The following is an 11,914-nucleotide window of genomic DNA, read 5'->3' as shown; positions in this document are numbered from 1 at the left end:
ATATATTCTTATTTAATTGTTGCAACGACTATGGTCTGATGTACATGTATACTTTTGGTTCATAAACAATGCAAGCACGGAATATTTTTACATTAAAAATACTAGTTTTGATTTAGATCTTTTATTTATACTCCCTCCATTTTTATTTAGTCCGCCTATTAGCTTTAGTCAAAGTCAAGCTTTCTAAACTTTGAAAAAATTTGTAAACAAAAATATTAATAGGTACCATAACAAATCAATACCATTAGATTTATTATTGAATGTGCTTTCACATGATATAGATTTGTTATAGTAAATATTTGTATTTTTCTATAAACTTGATCACACTTTACGAACTTTGACTTCAGTCAACTCTAATATGCAGAGTAAATAAAAACAAAGGGAGTACATAATTTACCTACAATTAATCCTATCTCTCCGAAGCCACGGAAATCAATAGTTTTTAATAGAATTGATAGTACTCCTCAATTCCTCCGCAGCCACAGAAATCACTAGTTTTAAATAGAATCACTAGTTTTAAATAGAATCGGAAAGATCAAAGGCAAAGAGTGTAAAATGCATGCACAACAGAAGTCATGGCCCGATTCTCCAGGAGTAAATACTCTATGGATTTTTTTTAAGCTTTGTTAGGGTTTATGTCCTGCTCAGGAAGGCGAGACGGCGTCGGCTCTCTGAAGATGGAATAAAGGTCCCCCGCCTAGCCCCTATTCCGGTGATGCTGTAGTAAAAAACCAATTTGGGGGCCCAAATTTTTTTGGGGCCTGTGCAGTTGCACATCCTGCACATGTGCCCCGGGCCTGGTCGTGAGGAAGCCCGACCTCCCCTGCCGCACCGGGCGGACTCCTGCTGATGCCTGCATAGGGTGAGATTCGGCCTAATTAGCAAATTTGGCAAGTTCACTAAAAAAAACAAATTTGGCAAGTTAGACAGCCAGGCGTAGTTTGATCTCTAATCTGTCAAGTCCTAATATAATACAGAGTAGGAGTACAATACTGTCCCCAAGCCCAAGAAAGAAAAGGATTTATCAGGAGGAAGACGCACGCACGCCCTTGTCCTACCTTCACGCTTCGATCGGCTTCTCAGTGCTGCCGTCGATCAAGTCCTGCGGCATGTCGTCCGGCGAGTATGAGCGCTACGTGGCCATGGCGGCGACGGCGGCGGGGGCGGCGATGGTGATCAACGGCCTGATGAACGAGCTGCTGCCCTACGAGCTCCGCGACGCGCTCACCCTCTCCACCGCGGACGTGGTGCGCCGCCTCCGCGCCCGCCTCTCCCCCACCCACACCGTCGTCATCGACGAGGCCGAGGGCCTCGCGCCCAACCAGCTCTTCGACGCCGCCCGGGCCTACCTCGCCTCGCTCACCGGCACCGCCTCCGCCGCCCGCCGCCTCCGCGCCTCCCGCGTTGACGAGGCCCAGGGCATCCTCGTCACCATGGACCACGGCGAGGAAACCGTCGACGTCCACGACGGCGTCACCTACACCTGGCGCCTCGTCTCCCGCGACGTCGCCAGTAACAGCGGCTCCTTCCCAAGCCACGGCTCCGGCGCCGGACACAACGGCCGCCGCGGCCCCCACGGCGGCTGCCACAGGTCCTTCGAGCTCAGCTTCCACAAGAAGCACAAGGAGCAGGCGCTCGCCTCGTACCTGCCGTTCGTCGTGGACGCCGCCAAGGCCATCCGGGACCGGCACCGGGACCTCAAGATGCACATGATCGAGTACGACGCGTGGACCCCCGTAGACCTCCGCCACCCCTCCACCTTCCACACGATCGCCATGGACGGCGACCTCAAGCGATCCGTCATGGACGACCTCGAGCGGTTCGTCAGGAGGAAATACTACTACCGCAGGACCGGCAGGGCGTGGAAGCGCGGGTACCTGCTCTACGGCCCGCCGGGCACCGGCAAGTCCAGCCTCGTAGCCGCCATGGCCAACTACCTCAAGTTCGACATCTACGACCTCGAGCTGACCGAGGTCAAGTCCAACTCGGACCTCCGCAGGCTGCTCGTCGGCATGAGCAACCGCTCCATCCTCGTCGTTGAGGACATCGACTGTAGCATCGACCTGCCGCAGCGTGGCGATCAAGGCGGCGAGAGGCGTGGGAGGCACAGCTTCACCGGAGGAGAAGACAACGAGGACAAGGTTTGTCAATTACTAGGAGTGCAATCACGGTCATACGTGTTCATGCATAATATTGGGTCGTTAATGTCTATTTTTACCATATATCAATGCTTCCGGGGATGAACTAATTCGTGTATTTTGTCGAACAGGTGACGTTGTCCGGGCTGCTCAACTTCGTTGACGGGCTGTGGTCGACGAGCGGGGAGGAGAGGATCATCGTCTTCACCACCAACTACAAGGAGCGGCTCGACCCGGCACTGCTGCGGCCCGGCAGGATGGACATGCACATCCACATGGGATATTGCACCTCGGAGTCCTTCAGGATCCTGGCCAGGAACTACCACTTCGTCGAAGATGACCACACCATGTATCTGGAGATCGAGAAGCTGATGGAGGAGGTGCCGATCACACCGGCAGAGGTTGCCGAGGTTCTGATGAGGAACGACGGAGCCGACGCTGCACTTAGTGATCTCGTCGGGTTCCTCGAGGCAAAGAGGGGAGAAGTCGGTGCCAACAAGGGCGTAAAACATCATGGAAACAACAAGGTGGATAAATATGAGCAGACAATGGTGTTGTACTGCACTCCGGAGTACTTTAGGGGCGTGTCCCGTGACTACCAATCACTTAAAGACCGTGCCATGATTCCCGAGGTCGAGCAGTTGTTGAGTGAGGTGCCGACCACGATCGAAGAGGTCACCGATGTTGTAGGGAGGAATAACGGCGGGGCGGACGCCGCAATCCGAGATCTCATCGGGTTCCTCAAGGCAAAGAGGGGTGACGCCGGTGAGAACAATGGTGCGAACCAAGATGGAAACCACAATGGTGATAATAAATAGGAGAAGACAATGAAATCATATCGTGCTCTGGACATTTTACAATATAGAGGATTATAGAAGCAATTATAGATGATCAAATACTCTGCTATATAAATGTACTTGTGCCAAACTAGTTCTTGTTATGAATTTTCAGCATTTTTTCAAGCAACTAGATACATCTTGCTAACATTCTTGGAGCTACTAATAAGGAACTTAGTGCGTTGCTACAGCACTAAAAAGCAGCTAATTAACAGTTTTTTTAAAACACATGCATTTGTCTCAAGCACAATGTCTGAACTATCGCCATGTCTTGATGCTAAGTGTGCGTCAAGCACAACACCGTAGTTACTTGTCTTTCACCCACAACATCTCTCTTTAACAACCTTCGAGCAACTCTTGTCCTATTTTTTTCCTTTTAAGATTGAAAACAGCGAAATCAAGTCGCTCAAAACCAACCGAACTCTTCAAAAAACTATGCATAGACCATTTGATTTTCAAAACCATCATGAAGTCACAACCTTCTCTCGAGATTGCTTGGTTCTTTTTTTATGGGACCTCGTTAGAGTACAGACAGCTCCCGCAATAGCATGGAGAATAAGAAAGTTGATATAGTTAATGTGCGAAATCAAATAAAAAACCATATATCTCGGTTAAAAAAGAAAAATCGAGTGATAAATCAAACACAAACATGAAAGACAGAAAAGAGAATGCAGCTTTGGGATACCAGGATAGGGTTTAGATGACCCCCACCCCACCCCTCCCCGCCACCACCACACACACAACATTTTGGAAGGTGTTCCAACAGTTGGTTTAAGAGGGAAATGTTAGTTCAAAATAACTACTGATGCAATCGAAAAAATGTGGGAGTTGCTGAACACTAACAAGTATATATGCCCCATGCTTGGATGACAAGAAACTTGAATTCCTTGCTTGGTAAGATGGCACTATAATCCCAGAAGATGCAGATTGGCTCATTATTGGAGACATTAATCTGATCAGGAGTGTTGAGGATAGAAGTAAACCAGGAGAAAATTTTAATGAAATACTGCAGTTTAATGTTGTCATAAGTCATTTAGGCTTGGAAGATATTCCCCTTAAAGGCGGGAAATTTACCTGGAGCAATATGCAGAAAAATCCTCTGCTTGAAAGACTTGATTGGTTTTTACTTCCTCGTCTGGGACACTTTCTTATCCAAATACTTTGGCTTTCCCAATGGCAATGACCACCTCTGACCATGTGCCTTATGTCATTCAGATTCAAATTCCATGCCAAAAAGCAACATATTCAGATTTTAGAATTGGTGGATGGAACATGATAGTTTTATGCCTCTGGTGGAAAATCTGTGGAAGCATAGTATTCATTATGATGATGCAACCAAAAAGAATAATGCTAAGATGAAGATCTTAAGAAAAAAGCTTAAAGACTTGGCCAAAAACCCTTTCCAAACTAAAAGGGGTTATCACAGAGGCAAAATGCTCTGATTGAAATGATGGATGCAATTGAAAATTTTAGATCCGTCACACCTTTGGAGTCTGGCCTGTAAAAAGATATTAAAATTTATTTGGATAGACTTTTGCAGGAACAAAAGGCATATTGGCAACAGAGAGAGAAAATTAATTGGGTTACTTTAGGAAGTGAGAACTTAAAAAAATCCATGCTTTGGCTACTGTTCATCATAGGCACAACTATATATATTCATTGCTTGGCAAAAACCTCTCTTCTGCATGAAACTTTAAAGACATGCTGGGCAAAATAGAATATTACAATATCCCTCCAGAGTTGCTTTACCTCTTGTCAGTGCATCATGGTTTATCTTTCCTAGAAGAAAATTCCTCTACTGAGGAGATAGATGTCATCATTAAAGACTTGCACTCAAATAAATCTTTAGGCCCGGATGGCTTTAACTCTAATTTTATCAAGAAGTGCTGGTCAATAATCAAGAAAGATTTTTATGATCTTGGTAACCAATTTTTACGAAGGTGAGGTCTGCCTACAAAGCATCAATAATTATTTACATTTGTCCTATTCCCAAGAAGCCTGGTGCTTCTTGTGTCAATGATTACAGACCCATCTCCCTCCTCAGTTGCACAATCAAGTTGCTTACTAAACTTCTGGCCAATAGATTGCATTCCCTAATTTTGGAGCTAATTCATGTCAATCAATATGGATTCATCAAATCTAGATCCATACAGGATTGTATTGCTTGGGCATATGAATATTTGTTTCAATGCCATAAAAGCAAAAAAACACAGTGGTGTTAAATTTGGATTTTGATAAAGCCTTTGACAAGATGGAACATGGCATGATTTTAGCTATTATGAAGAGAAAGGGATTGGGGATCAAATGGTGCTCTTGGATTGAACAAATTCTCAACATTGCAACTTCTGATGTACTATTGAATGGAGTGTGTGGCAACTCTTTCAAATGTAGAAGAGGGCTGAGACAGGGAGATCCCCTTTCTCCCCTCCTTTTTGTTCTATGAGCTAATTTTTTATAGACAATATTAAATTATGCAATGCACCGAGATATTATCCAACCGCCAATCAAATTTAACTCATGTTCTGACTTCCCCATACTTCAATATGTTGACGATACTTTGATCATCACGCCATCATGTTCAGAGCAATTGGATAAACTGCAGCATTTGGTGAATCTCTACTCCAAAGCCTCTATATTAAAGGTTAATTACCATAAATCAAGCATTTTACCCATCAATACCCACTAGTAGAAAAAAGGGCTTTGGTTCGGCCAGAAAAGAGCATTAATCCCAGTTGCATTACGAACCGGGACTAATGTGAGCATTAGTCCCGGTTCGAGCGGCTAGGGCACCGTACACGCATTAGGCCCGGTTCAAATGGGACCTTTAGTCCTGGTTGGTGTCACGAACCGGGACTAAAGGGTGCGATGCCTATTAGTACCGGTTCGTGGCACCAACCGGTACTAAAGGTTAGACCTTTAGTCCCGGTTCGAGCCACCAACCGGTACTAATGGGGTTTGAGGCATTAGTACCGGTTCATGGCACGAACCGGTACTAAAGGTCCCATTTTCAAACTCTACCCCCCCCCCCCCCGGTGGATCGCCTTTTCAGTTTTGTAAAAAGCAAAAGAAAATGATAAAAACTTCAAAAATTAAAATCCTTCCAGATGTAGTTATGTTACTACATGTACTAGTTAGGAAAATTTAAAAATTTAAATTTGGACATGTATTGCAAAAAGTGTAGGGAAAATGTAAAACGGCTATAACTTTTGCATACGATGTCAGAAAAAAACGTATAATATATCAAAATGTTCAGCACGAAAATCCGCATCCGATTTTGACCGCCTACGGCCTGTTTGCAAATTTTTATAATCCTCAAATTCTAAAAGGAAAAAAAGTTATGCTCAAATTTCTGTTTTTTTTTGAATTTTTGTTAAATCTGGTCAAACTATGGTCAAACTACTTATTCAAGAAGTATTAGTGTTACTAAATAATTATTCAAGAATATTAGTGTTACTAAATAATTATTTTAGTTTTTTTGAATTTTGGTCAAATTTGGTCAAACTATGGTCAAACTAATTATTCAAGAAATATTAGTGTTACTAAATAATTATTTCAGTTTTTTTGAATTTTGGTCAAATCTGGTCAAACTGTGGTCAAACTACTTATTCAAGAAATATTACTGTTACTAAATAATTATTGTTTTTTAGAACAATAGTTTCAAACTCAAACAGTGAAATGTGTGACTTCATGCTCAAGCTAAATTCCTGAGGGTTAATAGGATTGACATCTTACTATTGTCAGGAAAACAACAAGTGTAGACTTGGAAACGAGGGAGAATAGAACCCGGAAGTTAAGCGTGCTTAGGCTGGAGTAGTGAGAGGATGGGTGACCGTTCAGGAAGTTAGATGATTTGGAATGATGAGGGGTGATTAGAGATTAGAGGTTAAATTGAGCAGTGATGATGGGTGATTAGAGATTAGAGGTTAAAATAATTCAGAAATTTGAAAATAAAAAAAAATTTAAAAAAAAATAAAAAAAATCATAAAATTTCCTTTAGTACCGGTTGGTGTTACCAACCGGGACTAAAGGTGGACCTCCAGGCAGCGGCCACGTGGAGGGCCTTTAGTCCCGGTTCGTGTAAGAACCGGGACTAAAGGGGGAGGCTTTAGTAACGACCCTTTAGTCCCGGTTCCAGAACCGGGACTAAAGGCCCTTTTTCTACTAGTGACCCCAGATGAGACCATGCAGGTCCTATCCACCATTCTGGGTTGCCCCATTGGCACTTTTCCATTTACTTATTTGGGTGCTCCTCTCAGTTTCACCAAGCCAATAATGGAATTTTATGTTTATCATTGACATAATTCAGAAAAGGTTAAACTTTTGCTCTTAGTTCTTAAGCTATTATGGGAGAGTGCTCATGGTCAATGCAGTTTTATCCTCTTTGCTTACTTTTCTTATGAGTTGTTTACTTCTATACAAAGGCATCATAAAACATATTGATAAATATAGGAGACACCCCCTTTGGAGAGTTAAGGACATGGAAAAGAAAAACTCTCCCTTGGCAGCTTGGGTTTTAATATGTATGCCAAAGGACAGAGGAGGACTGTGCATATTGAATCTGTCCCTGTAGAACACTAGCCATCTTTTGTAATGGTGCATAAGTTTATCAATCACATGGATATTCCATGCGTCTAAGTGGTTTGGGAAGTATATTATGATCATGGTTTACCTCCCAACTCCTACACCCAATACATCCATCTGGTGGAGAGATTGCATGAAACTCTTTCCAATTTATAAGGAACATGCCTCTAGTACTCTGCACAATGGTCAGACTCTACATTTCCGGTCTGACAAATGGAATGGAGTTCCTTTGAAGTATGTCCACGCCTTCATTTCTTTGCTATCAACCAGCACATATCCATTTTTTATTTGCATCAAGCTGAGGATTCAGCAACAATTTTCCATTTTCCACTATCCGAAGAGGCTTATGTGCAATTCCAGGAACTTGAGCTGTTAGTTCAGGAACTAACTCTCTCCTTAGAACCAGACCAGTGGCAATTGCCTAGGGGCTCCAACAGATACAAAGTTTTCAAGGTCTTTGGGTTACTTACCATTGTGCCTGAGGTTATGCCCGTGATAAAATGGATATGGAAAACCTGTTGTCAACTCAAGCACAGGATCTTTTCTGGCTCCTAACAAATGACATGTTAAATACTAGACCTCTTTTACAAAGGAAACAATTCTTTATTCAGGATTACACTTGTGTGTTATGCAATATGCAGGTCCGGGAAACAAGAGATCACCTCTTCTTTCACTGCCCTTTGCACGCTTATGCTGGTCTTATGTCTTCCCAAATTGGGCACCAACTAGCAATGACGGCGGCGCGACTTCGGCTCGCTCCAGTGCTTGTAGTCGTAGCTAGGTGGTCCATGGACCTGGTTGTAATTTTTATTACCTCTAGTGTTCTCTGTATTGCCATGATTAATGAATAGATTGGAAATGTCTCTCGCAAAAAAAACTATGCTGGCATACAAGATGAAATCAACAACCTCAAGAACTTGTTGAATGTTCCTTTCTCATTGGAGATCACCATCTTAGTGTCATGGGCTATCGGGACTACAATAAATGACTGCATATTCCAGCATATTCCCCAACTTTTATATATCTGCAGGAGAAAGTTCAAAGATGAACTCAAATAGACACTCTATAGATCAAAGAGGGAGGAATACGATGGCTTTGAAGATTGGGCAAGAAGATTTAGATAATTATGTTTAGATATGATCAGCTTCCTGCTGATGTTGTTCTTGTTGTACCTTTTTTCCCTCTTTGTATAGCTTCCTTTCTTTTTCTTCTTTATTTTGTTTTAATCTATGTGTGTTTTTTTTGAGACATTGCTTTGTACTATTTTTTTTGAAAATCAATAAAAATACACAGCAGAGTCCTGTTGTTTCCCTCAAAAACAAATATATGACCCAGAGCCAAGAGCGCCACTCATCCACGTCGTGGTTGGTGACCGCCTTTGCACACAAAAAACATGGACTGGCATTTTGCAATGTGATTATCGTTGATGCCCATCAAAATGTGGCAGCCTTTTTGCAGATGTCCAACTACGTAGGTCTTCATCCTATTCTTATCCCTATCCTCTTTGTTCACCTTTGGCAACTCACCAAAATCCTCCATCATCCAACGTTCCACGCATTTTTCTGTCAGAATATTGCATGCCTTCTTCTTATCAAGACACCCGAAACACTGCTCCGTGTGAGAGTCACCATCTTTGTTCCACCTGCAAGGGCGCTGGGTCCCAAGTCGTGGCGGCTAGTAACCTCACTGAGAAACTCCTCCATAAAAACACCAATCTTTGTCACATCATTTTCGACATGCCTCTCGTGATCTTGAGAGCCAACCACGACATCAGGCTTACCGAAGACCCCATCATGCGCTCCATAATGACCTCACTTCTCTCCAAGGAAGCAGGCGTTTCATCTAAAATGAGCATCTGAAGCGCAGAGGAGGGCACAACGACGGCCGGGGAACATTTACCCAGGTGGGGCAACACCAAGAGCCTGAGAGCACATGAGGTCGATAATATCCTCGCTCCCACCAATTAAACCAGTCAAAGATCACATCATCGCACCAAGCAGAGCAAATTGGTAGACACTTGACCATAGGTGCACCCTGAAGAGACACAACTGCCATGGCTTCGACAAACATAGGGTCATGCCGCCAAATGTCATCATCGAGTGGCCCAACCATGAACCAAGAGCATCACATCCAAAAAAAGCATGTCTATCATAGTCGATGAAGCGCAATTCCTATGGCATGTCTAACCGGGTTCTACAACTTGTATCCGTATATTTTTATAACACAGTACAATCAAAGTCGCTCACATACATGAGCATACACTCACCCCCTATGAACGCACACACGCACACCTTACCCCGTATGAGCACCTTCGAGAGACCGAGCCGACACAGCACCAATGTGAAGTCTAGAACCTAAACTCTGATGGGCTGGAGATACCACTGTCCTCGAATAACCATCTAATCATAAGTTGGTTCGCTGTATCCGTATAGTTGAGGCTTATATGAAATTCAGTTTTGCTGAAGCACATCTATATGTGTGGCTCTAGCATTGCACATCTAAGTCATGCACATCCGTATCTAGACAAATCTAAGACAAGAATTTTGGGACGGAGGGAGTAAGAAAAATAGCAGTCCGCGAACGAAAAGGAAAAGAAAAGGCTGCGACGCCTCGGTCTCGGTCACCGACCCAAACCCAAACCCCAGAGAACCCGCGGCGCGCTGAAATACGTACCCCGGCCGCTTCTCCCCTCCTCGTCTTCCTCCTCCGCCGGGCCCTTTCCCTCGCCCGCGCCCTCCACATCGCCATCGGAGCCTTCCAGATCGAAGCCAGGGCAGGGCTCCCTCCCTCCGGCCCCGTCGGTACGTACCCACCCGGCCGGATCCCACCCTCGATCACCTGTTCCCGTTGATTGCCCGTTCAAACTTTCGTCGGAGATCGGCCGACTTCCGTCCGCGCGCGCCGACGGTACCGGTCGCCGCCCGCGCTCCGGTCCGGCGCCGGGGCACCCGAGACGCCGGCAGTGGAGTCTGTTGGGTGCTCTTCCCGGCGGCGCCAGCGACCAGCACCGCAGGCCCGTCTGTTATTGATTGCTCGGATCGCTCACCCGACGGATGCGAGCGCGTTGGTTAATTCGAATCCGCGGCAGCCCCTATCCTAGCTACGTACGGCGTGCAGTGGGTTTTCATGTTTGCAATTCCTCTTTGCCTTTTCCATCTCTCTGGAGATTCGTAGACGACAAGTGCCTATATATGCCTGCCTGCTTAATTAGAGGTTCTTGTTTCTGAGCACAAGATTGTGCGTGTTGGTTAATGGAAACTAGGCTGTTGCACATTTTAGCACTGCCTGTATACAACTTGCTTGGGTGGTTTCTAAGACGGCCATCGATATATGAGGTGCCGACGCTCATGTCAGCAGTACCTCTAGATGTTTTAGGGATTCTTGTTTCAAGCTGACGATCTGCGTGTCGATTAATGCAAATTAAGTTGTTACACACTTAATTCCTAGCGACCGTGAGTCTTCTAAATCGCCGATCGTGGGCATTGATTTAGTGGGAATTTAGGTTTTGGCTAGATGCACATTTTATTTTACAGTTCTGTCAGATAGTCGCAAGTCAGCTTACAAATAGCACTTACTTTTTTATGTACTGTCTACGCCACTTCACAAGATGTTCTCTGTGTATAGGAATAGAAATGCGGAACAACGTAAAAAGGGAAAATACAGTATAATAGATTTTCGTAGTCTCAAAATTCAGATATGCCATCAATTGACACATTTTCTTTTGTGATGAGCAGGTGTTGTTTGAGTATTAATTTGCAGGACTGATCGTCAGAGCTAGCAGCAGTGAAAGTAAATGGCGTCTTCTGATGAAGCCGGCGACGACAATTACGGATACAAAACGGGGAAAAAAGAATACATGATGGAGACTGTGCAATGCTTGCTATTTGCTAGAGACAACCTCCCCAGCGACGTGTACCGCGAGTTCGTCAAGGCCATGACCGAGGTTTGGAAAAACTGGTATGTATGTTCTGAATAAGTTGTCTCTATCAGATGTCGGTATGGTTTCCTTGTTGATCACATTCATACAATTCCCAACTGCAGTGCTGACCCGGATGGTGAAATAAGGAACATCTGCCCTGAAAACTGCATAGAGACGGCGTTGAAGCTATTTCAGGGTTGGGCTACAGTTAAACAGAGCTTCCTTAACTTCACTGAAGGCCGTAGCCCCGTCGAAGGCAATGGCATTGTCGATGCTGATGTCGAAGCCGTTGTTGTCAACCCCTTGCTACAGAAACCAATAGATTTTCTTTCCAGACTGAAGGTGCTGAAAAAAATATCTCATGGTTGCTCCTTCTGTTCGCCTGTTGATGCTAACTTGATCTTTGATTACTTAATGACTGCAGGCATGCCCTAACATGA

General features: G+C 44.4%; 1 protein-coding gene across 1 annotated transcript; it reads left to right on the top strand.

Moving 5' to 3' along the window:
• The first annotated feature begins 1,109 nt into the window (after positions 1-1,109).
• On the top strand, positions 1,110-2,956 carry LOC109742675 (AAA-ATPase At3g50940-like). The gene is made up of 2 exons (XM_020301768.1): positions 1,110-2,141; positions 2,270-2,956. The coding sequence occupies exons 1-2, from the start codon at positions 1,110-1,112 to the stop codon at positions 2,954-2,956; spliced, it is 1,719 nt and encodes a 572-aa protein (XP_020157357.1).
• The last annotated feature ends 8,958 nt before the right edge of the window (positions 2,957-11,914 follow it).

Source organism: Aegilops tauschii, chromosome 1 (genome assembly GCF_002575655.3).
Source record: "Aegilops tauschii subsp. strangulata cultivar AL8/78 chromosome 1, Aet v6.0, whole genome shotgun sequence".
NCBI lineage: Eukaryota > Viridiplantae > Streptophyta > Magnoliopsida > Poales > Poaceae > Aegilops > Aegilops tauschii.
The sequence above is the reverse complement of the archived record's forward strand: the minus strand, read 5'-3'. Positions and strand labels throughout refer to the sequence as shown.